The sequence below is a fragment of the Microtus ochrogaster genome, linkage group LG4 (assembly GCF_000317375.1).
Source record: "Microtus ochrogaster isolate Prairie Vole_2 linkage group LG4, MicOch1.0, whole genome shotgun sequence".
Classification (NCBI taxonomy): Eukaryota; Metazoa; Chordata; class Mammalia; order Rodentia; family Cricetidae; genus Microtus; species Microtus ochrogaster.
This window is the reverse complement of record NC_022030.1, coordinates 16041958-16054503: the sequence shown is the minus strand read 5'-3', so window position 1 is coordinate 16054503 and position 12546 is coordinate 16041958. Positions and strand designations below refer to the sequence as shown.

General features: G+C 41.8%; 1 protein-coding gene across 1 annotated transcript in view; it reads right to left on the bottom strand.

Annotated features, from left to right (window-relative positions):
* Window positions 1-8124: 8124 nt before the first annotated feature.
* Window positions 8125-12546, bottom strand: part of Adgb (androglobin) — a 115497-nt gene continuing 111075 nt past the window's right edge. Inside the window, exons 35-36 of the mRNA XM_026786396.1 lie at window positions 12057-12240; window positions 8125-8521 (exon numbers count right to left, since the gene is read on the bottom strand). Coding sequence (XP_026642197.1) covers window positions 8333-8521; window positions 12057-12240 — 373 coding nt within the window. The 3' untranslated portion in view covers window positions 8125-8332. The remainder of the gene's footprint in view (window positions 8522-12056; window positions 12241-12546) is intronic.

Here is a 12546-nt window from a genome sequence, read left to right as displayed (position 1 = left end):
AAAATAGGCCTTTTCATTTTAATATAAAGGTGTTTTCTCTATGGATGGTGTAAATCCTGGTCATCTATTAATCCTTATCACTTTCTCATATTTCTCTTTGTTTTCAATTCCCAGCACTGGCATAGCAGCTCACAAGTATTTATAATTCCAGTCTTGGGGGGATGTGATGTCCTCTCCTGGCCTTGTTGAGAACTAGGCATGCATGGAGTACACTTACATACTTGCAGGAAAAACACACATATGCATGAAAGAAAAATAAGTAAATCTTTTTTAAAAAAACATTCCCCAGGGAAAGAAGTACGAAGCTATATAAAGCAAGAGATCTTCCCTTGAAGTGTAAGTAAGTGCATGTCTCCTAGCAACTATGGAAAGGAGGGTGAATGGGAGGGAGAAGTGTAAAGGGAAGACTGTCAAGGAACTGAAAGAAGGCTGCCACTCTGGTGATCTACAAAATCATAGCTTCTATGCACTGTCTAGTTCACGAAAAATCAAATCTACAGTGGGTGGATGAGAGGGCTCTGGCTTGACAAGAGAGCTCAGTGGGCCAACAAGAGCCCTCAGTGGGTCAACAAGAGCCCTCGGTGGGTCAACAAGAGGCCTCAGTGGGTCAACGAGAGGCCTCAGTGGGTCAACGAGAGGCCTCAGTGGGTCAACGAGAGGCCTCAGTGGGTCAACGAGAGCCCTCGGTGGGTCAACGAGAGCCCTCGGTGGGTCAACAATAGCCCTCGGTGGGTCAACGAGAGGCCTCGGTGGGTCAACGAGAGGCCTCGGTGGGTCAACAAGAGGCCTCGGTGGGTCAACAAGAGCCCTCAGTGGGTCAACAAGAGCCCTCAGTGGGTCAACAAGAGGCCTCAGTGGGTCAACAAGAGCCCTCAGTGGGTCGACGAGAGGCCTCAGTGGGTCAACAAGAGCCCTCAGTGGGCCGACGAGAGGCCTCAGGGTGTAAAGGCACAATCTATGCAAGCCTGGACGTCTCTGTTCATCTGAGAACACCAGTAATGGTGGAAAAAGATCCAACTGACAAAGTTGTCCTCTGAACTCTACAGAAGCTCCGTGGCATGAGTCCACCCCACAACATCAGCACCTGCAGACACACACACACACACACACACACACACACACACGCGCACACGTGCACACTTTTTCAAATTTACACAGTAAAGTTTAATAAAGCTGGGGCTGAAGTGACTTTACCCTCAACAGCAAACTTCTCTTTGCCTTTCTTGGTTTTACATCCTCATTGGCCAGGATGGCTCAAGATGTTGAATTACTCAGCTTTGCACCTGAGCCTTTAAGTCACATCACAGTCGGGCAAACATCAGCACGTCTCATGAACAATTTTTCTTCCACTTGTGTTACCATGAAATTCCAGCCAAATTAAAACAAAACAGATCAGAAAAGCCACTTGGAAAGGAACACTAATGAAATCATTTTGCTTTCTTTATGAAAGTTATAATTACTATGCTGATTTTAAATAATTGTAGATGTTTGGAACATGGCTGGTCTGAGAATTCATACCTCAATCAGTTATGTCTTTGGAGACTTACATAAAGATCCGGTACTCTAGACATTTCCTTATCAGTCCTGTTGTTTGACCTGTCCCTGACCAATGCTGAGCTCTTGGTCATGTAGCATGCTTGCTGTTCAGGGAAGCAGTTGATACTAACACCGACTTGATGCTTGCTATATTTCCCTTTGTACCTAGAATGGAAGCAAACACATCATACCTCTTCCAGGAGATGGCTGTACTAACCAGGTGCTTCCAAATCTCGGCATCCTGTTTTGTTTTTTTTGTTTTTTTTTTGGTTTTTTGAGACAGGGTTTCTCTGTGGTTTTGGAGCCTGTCCTGGAACTCGCTCTTGTAGACCAGGCTGGCCTCGAACTCACAGAGATCCGCCTGCCTCTGCCTCCCGAGTGCTGGGATTAAAGGCGTGCGCCACCACCGCCCGGCCTCAGCATCCTGTTTGAAGAACTGAAGTACCCAAAGACTGAACTGGTTTTTGTTGTGGTTGTTTTGTTTTATTTTGTTTTCAAGACAAGGTTTTCTATCTGTAGCCTTGGCTGTCCTGGAGCTCAGTCTGTAGACCAGGCTGGTCTCGAACTCACAGAGATCCACCTGCTGAGTTTTGGGATTAAAGGCATGTGCCACCACCACTAGGCTTGAAGAGTTTTAAAGGAAAGTTTTTTTTCAAAAGCAACATGACAGTACTTATTGGTACCCTGCAAGCAAGTAGCAGGCCATGGAATTAGCACACTCAAGGGTTCCCCATTACTGTTTGTGGGGTTCATGAGCAGGAGGAGAAGCTAATTGTTGCTACAGGGAGGGTGTAGGTTGTCCCTTGAGTTTAAACAGCAAGCTTGAGTTATGTTTCTTTATTGCATAGTCCCTTTCCTATGATGCATTTGATTTTAATCAGATGCACCTCCATAGGCATAAGATAGTAAATAGGAGATTTGCATCATGCTTTATATATCATACTTTTGTTGATATATAACATATAGCATATATACGATATATTGTACAGTATATGCATACATATATTATATGTTATATAGTGTGTATATGATATTATATATATAATACTTTTTGTTTAGAACCAGAGAAATATAAATTTGAAACAAAGGGAAAAAAATCAATCTTTGGAATAAAAAAAACTTGAGGAAGTTCTCTGAAAATTCACTCAGAGAACACTGCTTGCTTTATTGTGCATGCAGTAAACCAGCTCAAACTTGACCAGCCTATCACTATTGCTTTCAAGATGTTTGAATGCAACTAGGATTTTATCAATGCGGCAGCCAAAAAGAAAAAATGCAATTCCATAGCTTAAATCTGGCATCCACATTGTCAGGAAAGGGCTATGTTTATTGCCTAAGCCAATTGGAGTCCCAGGTTGCTAATCTATTTTTATACTTGGCTTCTTTATAACCCTCCAGGGAGAACTAAGCAGGCTTCAAGCCCCTCAAGGTCATTTATTTTCTCTATAAAGAGTATTTTCTTCCTTGCAATAGAGAAAACAACCCAGGACTAAGAAAGTTCAGAATCTCAGAATCCCGTAGACTGGGGCATTTACAGGTCATTGGTAGGACCCAAATATGTTTGCTTATTTCTCCTTTACTGTGTAAGTCTGGGACATGTTTTATTTTGGAAATCTGCCTCACTTCTAAGTTTTAGCACAGCTGTTTTTTGCCCTTTCTTGTGGATCATGGTTGTGATGGCATTTTAATCTGCACAGCTTCGTAGGGATAGCTACATTCACCTGGTTCATTTGGTGTTGCTGCTGCTCCTGGCTGATGCTGCCACAGTACCTGAAAAGAGACAACCTCAGGTCAGCTGAGGGGTAGTCCTCAGTAGAGGTGAGGGGTGGTGAGTCCCCTCCTACTGCCTCCTGACTTGGGCTGCAGGTACAAACACTCCTTTGGAATGGGACCTCTTGCTGAATCTGAGTTTTCTTCCTGTCTGTCTAGTATGTCTAGGTGGGGGAAGAATCATGGGCCAAGGGGGCCAAGAAAGCTTCCTCAACTCAGCTATAGCTGAGTTCCTCCTGCTCCTTCTATTGACCTGCTGGGTATCTCTCACCAGAAAAAGGAAATACCTGAATGTGCAACGAAAAAAGTTTTCCTCTGGCTACTTAGCCATGGTGAGAGACACCCCACAGATCCCCTTTACTTGTGATATCAGTTCACCCAATAGTGAGAGGTGGCTTCTAGGCCATGTAAGAGTAAATGCTGACTTTTAGTGTTTGATGGCTGCCTTTTGCTTTGGTGGTCAGAAAACAAGGAATTTGGTCTTATGACTTTTCCAGGGTTTGTAGGTATATTCCATGAGGAAGAACAAGTATGAGACTGCAAATCATGCAACTGCAGCTTCAGGGTACAAACTTGCTCTCAGATGGTTCTAACAAGTTCTGCCACTGCAAGTGTTACAGCTCTGGAGGGAAAGGTACCCCAACTAGTCGGGAAGTCAACATATATACCTATAGCTGTGAAGGAAAGGTATCCCAGATACTTACAATTGTGAGGAGGAAGGAGGCTGACTTTTCAGGAAGTCAGGCTATACCTGAAACTGGGATCTGGCAGGGGATGGTCTCCAACAGGATGTGACAATCCTGCTCCTCTCCAGGGAAAAGCCATCACAGCTGAGCTCTTCTCCACGGCTCCCCTTAATGGAGGTTCCCAGCAGAGGAGTCAGTTGTTTCTTCTGTTCTGTTCCCCTAAGGAAGCTTCCTAGCAGAGCTGATGCTCCATGCCAGCAAAAGATCTTCCCTCAAAACTCTTTTTAAGACATCTATTTGGAGATGAGAAGCCCAAGAGAATGGCTGCCTCTGCCAGGGTGGAGGAGGACAGTTACCAACTGAACAGGCAGAGGGGCTTTTATTGGGTTTCATAGGGGCAGTGATTTTCCAGGGAGATTTTCAGGGAGGGAATTGGTTGGGTTTTGATCTCCTTGAGCTTGGACAAGCTCAGATTGACTAGATTTCTTACTCAAGGATTGGTTAGTTTTCCTGTTTAGGGATTTGTGGCTTTTGTGTTCAGTTGGTCAGGGGCAGATTTGGCTCTGGTTTCAGGGCCAAAGTGTCTTTCTTTTACTGAGTCTGGTTCAAGGACCAAAGTGTGTTTCTTTGACTTTGGTTACAGTGTCAAGGTGTATTTCTTTGGTTCTGGTTTCAGGGCCAAAGTGTTTTATTCATAGACTCTGGGTTCAGGGTCAAAGTATTTCTTTTATAGGCTCTGGATTCAGGACCAGGGTGGGTTTCTTCCACTGGCCCTTTTACCTTACAGTCACCATGGCAGTTTAAAAGAAAAGAAAATAGTCCCTAAAGGACTATATTAAGGGGTGTGACCTTGTGGAGTAGGTGTGATCTTGTTGAAGGAATTTGTCACTGTGGGAATGAGCTTTAAGGTCTCATATATTCTCAAGATACTGCCCAGTGAGACATTGCACTTCCTGTTGCCTGCAAGTCACCACGTAAGAACTCTGAGCTCCTTCTCTAGCACCATGTCTGCCAGCAGGCTGCCTTGCTTCCTGCCATGATGATAATGGATAGACCTCTGAACTAAGAGTTACCACAATTAAATGTTTTTCTTTATAAGAGTTGCCATAGTCACGTGTCTTTTCACAATAATAGAAACCCTAACAAAGACAGTCACCCTTCCTCAATGTGCTAATTAAAAAAAAGAATAATTAAAACCAGTGAAAGAAAATTCATTCAATATGGTAACATTTAAGAAAAGAACAAATAAAGAGGCCCAGTAGATTTCCTAAGTCTGTGGTTTGGGTTCTGACTTGTGCAGTCAAGGCTTGGTCCAATCTCTTGTTGCCCTTCAGTCAGTCTTACATGGCAGTTGTCAGAACTGTGTGGAATCTCTTCCTTGGAGACAAAATCCTGCTGTGACTGGAATCAGGCTTCAACCTTTTTCCTTCCCTGCAGAGATTCCCTTGGAAATTCCAATTCTCTGTGGGCACTAGTGTTTCAGTAGTCTGATAGCTTCAGGAAGGGGCACATGTGTGAGCTGTAGTCGGGATCCTTCAAGTAGATTTTTGCTCGTTTGTTTTTGTTTGTTTGTTTGATTAGTTCGTTTGATTTTTGAGACAGGGATTCTTTGTATAGTCCTGGCTGTTCTTAAAGTCAGTCTATAGACCAGGCTAGCCTCAAACCCACAGAGATCTGCCTGCCTTTCCCACCACTCCCAGTGATATGATGAAAGGTATGTGCCACCACAGCCTGCCTGTTCATTTATAACAAAAACCTAAAACATCTGGTTATCTAGTTATGAAAAGTGTTCTAGTGTCACAGGAAATACTTGATCCCTTGTATGGCAAGGAACAGAAAGCTCAGGAACTGGAAATTACATGCCAGTTCCCCAGTTATTCAATATCTTACAGGGTTTTATTTTTTCCAACTTATAAGAATAGTACAGTACACAAAGTTTGTGTTAAATGGGTGCTCATTTTTTCCCTTATCAAAATCTTTATTTTCCTTTCCATGTTTTCCCCTCATTTAACAATTTTGAGAAAAGAGGAAGGTATGGGGTACATGCAAGTAGATATATCTCTGTGAGTTCCAGGTCAGCCAATGCTACATAGACCCTGTTGGTATGGGAAGTCCTTCTGTCCATGTGTTGCTTTTATTGGTTAATGAATAAAGACTCTTCCTTGGCCTGTGATAGAGCAGAGGAGAACTAGGTGGAAAAAAACTAAACTGAATGCTGGGAGAAAGAATGGTGTAGGAGTTGCCTTGGCCTAGTTGATAGGACAATACTTAGGTAGGCAAAGAAGACAGAACTGAATGCTAGGAAGAAGGGCAGAAGGAGAGACACCATGGATCTCCTGCCTGTGATGGACACTGATTAGAATCTTGCCAGTAAGCCACAATTACATGGCAATATACAGATTAATAGACATGGATTAAATTAAGATGTAAGAATTAGCCAATAACAAGTTAGAGCTAATGGGCCAGGCAGTGTTTAAATGAATACAGTTTCTGTGTGATTATTTCAGGTATAAGATTGCCAAGCGGCCGGATGACAAGCAGCCCGCTCCTCCTGTTATAAAAGAAGGCAGAATCAGGGAGATGCCATGGAGCTCCCAGAGGGGAAAGACACAAGAAACAACTGAAATGTGCCGGTAGGCAACGAGCTTCATACTAAAATAAAAAAATAGAAATGTATTAATTCTAGATGTAAGAGCTAGCCAGTAAGCAACAAGAGTCAAGCAGTGATTTAATTAATACAGTTTCTGAGGGATTATTTCAGGTCTGAGCAGCTGGGAATGAATGAATGGGCTCCTACGACACCCTGTCTCAAAAAAGTAAAAATAAATAAATAATAAATATAAAGGAAGAAAAGAATCACGTTTGCTAATCAGTCAGTGTACAGACACAGAGTATAATGTTTCCATGCAGACCCTAGCTGCTGCAATGGCTCTCCTAACCTCAGTGGTCGACTCTTACCAGATGGGTCTGAAGCTCCATTAAGAGTAAGAGTCTCATGCTCTACCGACTGAGAGTGCTGAGGGACAGGGGTCTGGACCTTGTCACTTGTATTTTAGATAAATGCTGATTGGCCAGTATATCAGTCTTCTTATTAACTCTTATAACCTATATCAGCCTATAATTTTTGTCTTTGTTAGCTGCATGACTTGGTAACTTTTCTGGCAAGGCAGTCACAGCTTGTTTGCTCTTCGTCTGGGTGACAACTGCAAACTGAACTTTCCCCTTCCCAGAATTCTCTTTGTCCCACCTCTACTTCCTGCCTGGCTACTGGCCAATCAGCGTTGATTTAAAATACAAGGGACAGGGTACAGATCATTGTCCCACAGCAGATCACAGAGGGTTGTGTTGGTGGCTTCTGCCAGGTCATCATGCTCACTATGATTCTTGACACCTTGTCAGTTGCACTAGAAACATTTTACTTAATAACATTGTACTAAATTTCAGCATTAAAAATAGTACAATTATGAAGAATCCTTCTTAATCTTCTAAAACTTTTGAAATAAACAATGAATACTTATTTTCATTCATTTTTTTTCAAAGATAACCCTCTTGACCCATTTAGGATCTTGTTTTGCTACCAATTAAAATTCAGGGGCCTGGAGAGATGGCTTAGCCTTTAAGAGCGCTTGCTGTGTTTGTAGACCACCTGAGATCACCTCCCAGAACCCACAAGGGATGGCACATAGCACCAGGCAATCTGATGCAAACTTCTGGCCTCTGAAGGTGGATCATTTATGCAGACATACACACAAACACATATAAACATAATTAAAAATAAAAATATTTAAAATTCAGGGCTGGGAAGATGTATCAGTGGATCCAAACCAGTGGCTAAGGAGTCTATGACTTGAGTAGGAATTCCTGAAATATATGTATGCCATGTTTGTTAGCACATGGCAATCCTGGTGTTCATATGGTGAGATGGGGAGTGAGTACAGAATTATCTCACCTAGAAGCCTGTGGACTAACAAGCTTGGAGTATAGCAGCAGAAACTAGATACCATCCTCAAACAAGGTGGAAGGAGAGACAGACTCCCCAAAAGAGTTTCTGACCCGTAAATGTATATCAATGGGTGTGCACACTTACACACACACACACACACACAAACACATACAAATTTAATACAAAATATTCGAAATGTAACACAATTTTATTTAGAATCTAAACCTTTTTAAAAGCAATTTTAGTGAAATTAGAACACCAGTGAACATTTAAATGAAGAAACTGAGTGGGAAACATTTTCTCCGGTTTCAGTTGTTCTATGTTTTAGCAAAAGGCAAAGTGGTAGTGCCTTCGACACTCCTTCCACTACAGAAGAGAGTGCCACAGAACCTCTCGGTCACTTTTTCTTTCCCGGCTTCTTCTTCTTCTGTGAGTCAGAAACTGGAGATTTCTTCTCTGACTCCACCTTCATTGCAGCCTCCTGGGCTGCCAAAGCCTCCAGCCTTAAGCGCTCAGCCTCCAGTAACTTGTTTCTGTATTCTTCCCGGATGTCAAGGATCTTCTGCCGGGCTTCATCTACTGAATCCTATTCCAAAACAAACCCAAGCCAATCAGTCTCTCTGATAATGATGCAGAAGCAGCAGGAAAATAAATACGTTTTCTTTATCCTGTCCTCATGCTAACACATTAATGGGGAAACTCACTGAAGATGGGAGCGAGGTTTTCCTTGAACGTTTAGGAATATGTGATACAAGGCAAGTGAAAAACAAATGTCAGAGACATTGGTAGAGATTCTGGTAGTGGAACTTTGCCTTAGATGAGTTCAGAATCCAGCTGTCCTTCACACAACAGTTGTGCTCGGGAGATTACTAGGCCCCACCTGTGCTCTAACTCTGACAAGATATACCAGGGCTGTGCTGCAGACCTTCTGAGTAGGAACAGTTAACCTGCTATCTTTCTTTCGTTCTCAGCATGGTAGATAACAGTACTATCTAGCTGTTATCCGGCCACCAGTGTGTAGCTACATTCAACAGCAGTTCTTGATTCTGTTCCTACTTAACCGTCTCTTCTGCGGTCAGCTGACCTCTCTCGGCTCACCGGATGTCACATTAGTGACTCATCCTCAGTCTCGCTAGCTATACTTCTCCGGACCTCTTGCTGCTCCCTCATCTTCTTGCTCATCTTCTCCCTCATCTTCTCCTTCCTCTCTGAATATGGAGAAGGCCTCACTGCTGTTGACTTCTTCAATCTCAATACCATGGAATAATAAGGATTAATAGATCAATACTGGAATAAAGAAAACTTTCTATAAATGTCAGCTTTCTCTTCATGCTAAATTCTATGAGGGTTTTCCCCACTGTTCTGCAATGGGCATGATTCTACTGAGAAGCTGGAATAGCTGGATGCCAGAATCAGACTTCACAATGCATTTGATGGAATAAACTTACTATAACTTCCATAAAATTGGATTCCTAGAGCAAAATGCACTGGCATGAGATAGCAGTATGTGCACATTGGGAAGAGTGAGTGAGCAAGATACAAACATCTTAAGGATGTGTACCAAGTCAGTTGAACACATGCCAATAAACTTCTGAGGGGTTTTTAGAGAGCTATTCTCTCCCTCTTGATAAGAATGTATTATTCTTGGGTTTCTCTTCTCTACACATCCTTATCTGTTGCAATAGCTTGGCTTCTAAACACAGAAATTAAGTCCATAACCTTGAAACTCCCTATTTCTGATAATGTATTTTGTTATATTGAATCTGTGCGATTTAACAGTCATTCATTGATTCCAATTCCTTTATGAAACACAATTCCTTTTCTTTCCTTTTGAAAATATAAGAACAAACGTGAACCAAGGCCGTTTTTATCTATAGTCTGTTCTCTAGGAGAGATATGTTTAAAATGCATTCATATTTTATTATAAATATATTAAGCTTTCATTTTAAACAATAAGGAAGTAACTTAAAAATAGAAAAATAACTTAAAAAATCAAAACCAGGCATGATCATACCATTAGTGCAATCAATAAAATATTTCCCCATTCTTTTTCAGGCTCAAGGTAACATGGCCCTCCATATTAGATTGATAGATTTACTATAACAAAGTAACAGCAACCAGGTAATTGTTTTAAACTTCTTTATGTTGGACAATCAACCAAAGTTGACCCCATCTTTGAAGCTCTTAGTAAACGTGTGATTTCTTTAACCAATACAATTTGAATGGAAATAATTGCTATTCTGGACAGACGCGGCATGACCCAACTGCCATGCTCAGTTCAATGTGGTCACAGTTTCCACAAATGATCTTTTCCAGCCTCATTCAGAATCTTCGTAGACATTAGCAGAACCCACGGCACTGCACTAGACATGTGCCTAGGATAAGAAACGCCAGGGCTTGGTGAGCTCAAGTCTCTGGAGCAAATCTGACTGTTGTCTGTTTTGTTTTGCTTTGTTTTAATAAAGTATTGTTTATTTGGTGTGTTCTCATTTAGTTAAGTATTAACATTGATTATGTGTTAATATTGGTAAGATGAGGTTACTAGAAGCAGTAGATATGATGGACAAATAGATAAACAGTCAAAGATCCCACAGAGGAAAAAATTTCACCCCCCTTTAAAGAAAACAAGTTTAGCAGATCCTGCATAAGTCACTGGAATGGTGAGATTGTTTGTTACCACAGAAGAAAATAATTTATCCTGAATGACAGAGCCCTCTGGCTGCTAAGGACAGACCACATCAAAGAAAGACAAAGGTGGAAGTAGCTAACTAGATCAATGAGGGATCTGTAGAAAGACCCTTGCCAGAAACCACAATGGTCTGCACTGGGGTACTGGCTATAGAGAGAGTGGCGGCAGTGGAGCTTCCAATAGATTCTCAAAGTAGACTATGTGGCCTTTGATAATGGATCACGGGTGAAGACTGACAGGCAGGACTGTCTCAAAGGTTTCTGCTCTGAACAAGAGAAGTTATGATTGTCAATTTCTAAGATGACAATGGTGAAGTAACATGTTTGTCCTGAAATGAGAGAGAAGGCTAAAATTGCTACAATTAATATTTGGAGATTTTTGTTTGAAATGCCTATTGAACTAAACAAAGAGATATCTAACGAGCAGATTCCTCCACATCAGTAAGCAATACTGTGCTGGAGGATCCAGTATTACTATGGCTAAAATACTTAGAAAGTTCTATAGCTCTCTGTGTATGTGTGCATGTGTGTGTGTGTGCATGTGCACGCATCCATGTGCACATGCAATATATATGTGTCTGCCTGTATCTCTGTGTGTAAGAGTACGGTGTAGTATGTGTAAGAGTGTGTCTGTATGTCAGTGCAGTGTTTGAGTGTATGAGTGTGTGTTTGTGTCAGCATGTTTGAGTGTATTTGTGTGTGTGTATGTGTGTTCAGGGAGTGAGAAGAAAGCAACAAGTCTCTGTCATCAGAGATGGAAGTCATGCTTCCGCATTTACTGCATCTTTCCATTTCTGTCATAGTCTTGTCTTCATAATCTGTCTCCCACTGCATAGAAAACTTTTCTTTGGAGGTGTCTTTATAAAACACCTCCACACTGCTACAGACGTGTGTGTGTGTGTGTGTGTGTGTGTGTGTGTGTGTGTGGCAGGGGGGCGGGAGGCACAGAGATAATGGTTACCACAGTCAAAAGTTGTGGTTGTGATCTGTAACTTTAAGCCTAATTATCATTGTCTCATTTTGTTTTCACTTCATAATATCCGTGGTGCCAGCCTGCTGGGCTTGTGGGATATCCTGCGAAGACGCTATGAGTAAACAGGCAGATTCTAAAGCATTTTTCACAGCCAGCATTGGGTCTGCCTGTCTCAACTCAGGTCACGAGTGCTCAGCCTGTAATTTTATACATTCACAAATAGTGTCTGGGCCTCTCTCACATTCATTCCATCTTAAGATAGATTCCTATTATGATAGGCTAGTGGGATTGAAGGAGACGGTGAGTGAAAGGAGATACATGGATGCCCAGCCTTTCTGGGAGGTGATGACCTTTAGAGTCGGATACTATGAATTCTTTCTACTCAGATGTGTAACTTTGATTTCTTTTTCCTGTTACCAAGGAACCTGACAGATGTGGTCAGAGGTGCTGCTAGACTTACCCGCATCTCTCCATATGTTTCTAGAACCTGATCCTTTAGCTTAAGACGTTCTTCCTGATCAATGTCTCTGATGCTAAGGATTCGGGACCTATACTGCCGGAACTGGTGGATTTCTTCTGCCTTCTGCATTGCTTGCTGCTTGTTCAGTTCCTCTGTTTGCAGCACAGCCTCGTCACTTGATTTCCTTGATATCAAATGTCAGATGAAATAAGAGCATCATTTTTGAGAGTTTGAAAGTAAATAATACTTCAGAATGCAAATTAATTTAGAATTGTGTTAACAGTGAGCTGGGCTGAATCAAACCAAACACGAGAGTTAGTGGAATAAAAGATTATTTTTTAAAAATTGGGCTAGGTACTGTGTATTGACTCATTGATATTTTAGAAAATATTATGGGAAGTGTCAGAAAATCATTAAATAAGGTGACTATGAAACTGGTTCCAAAACTATGAGAATTGTGCGGGCTTTACATTTAAATTTATCAGTTTCA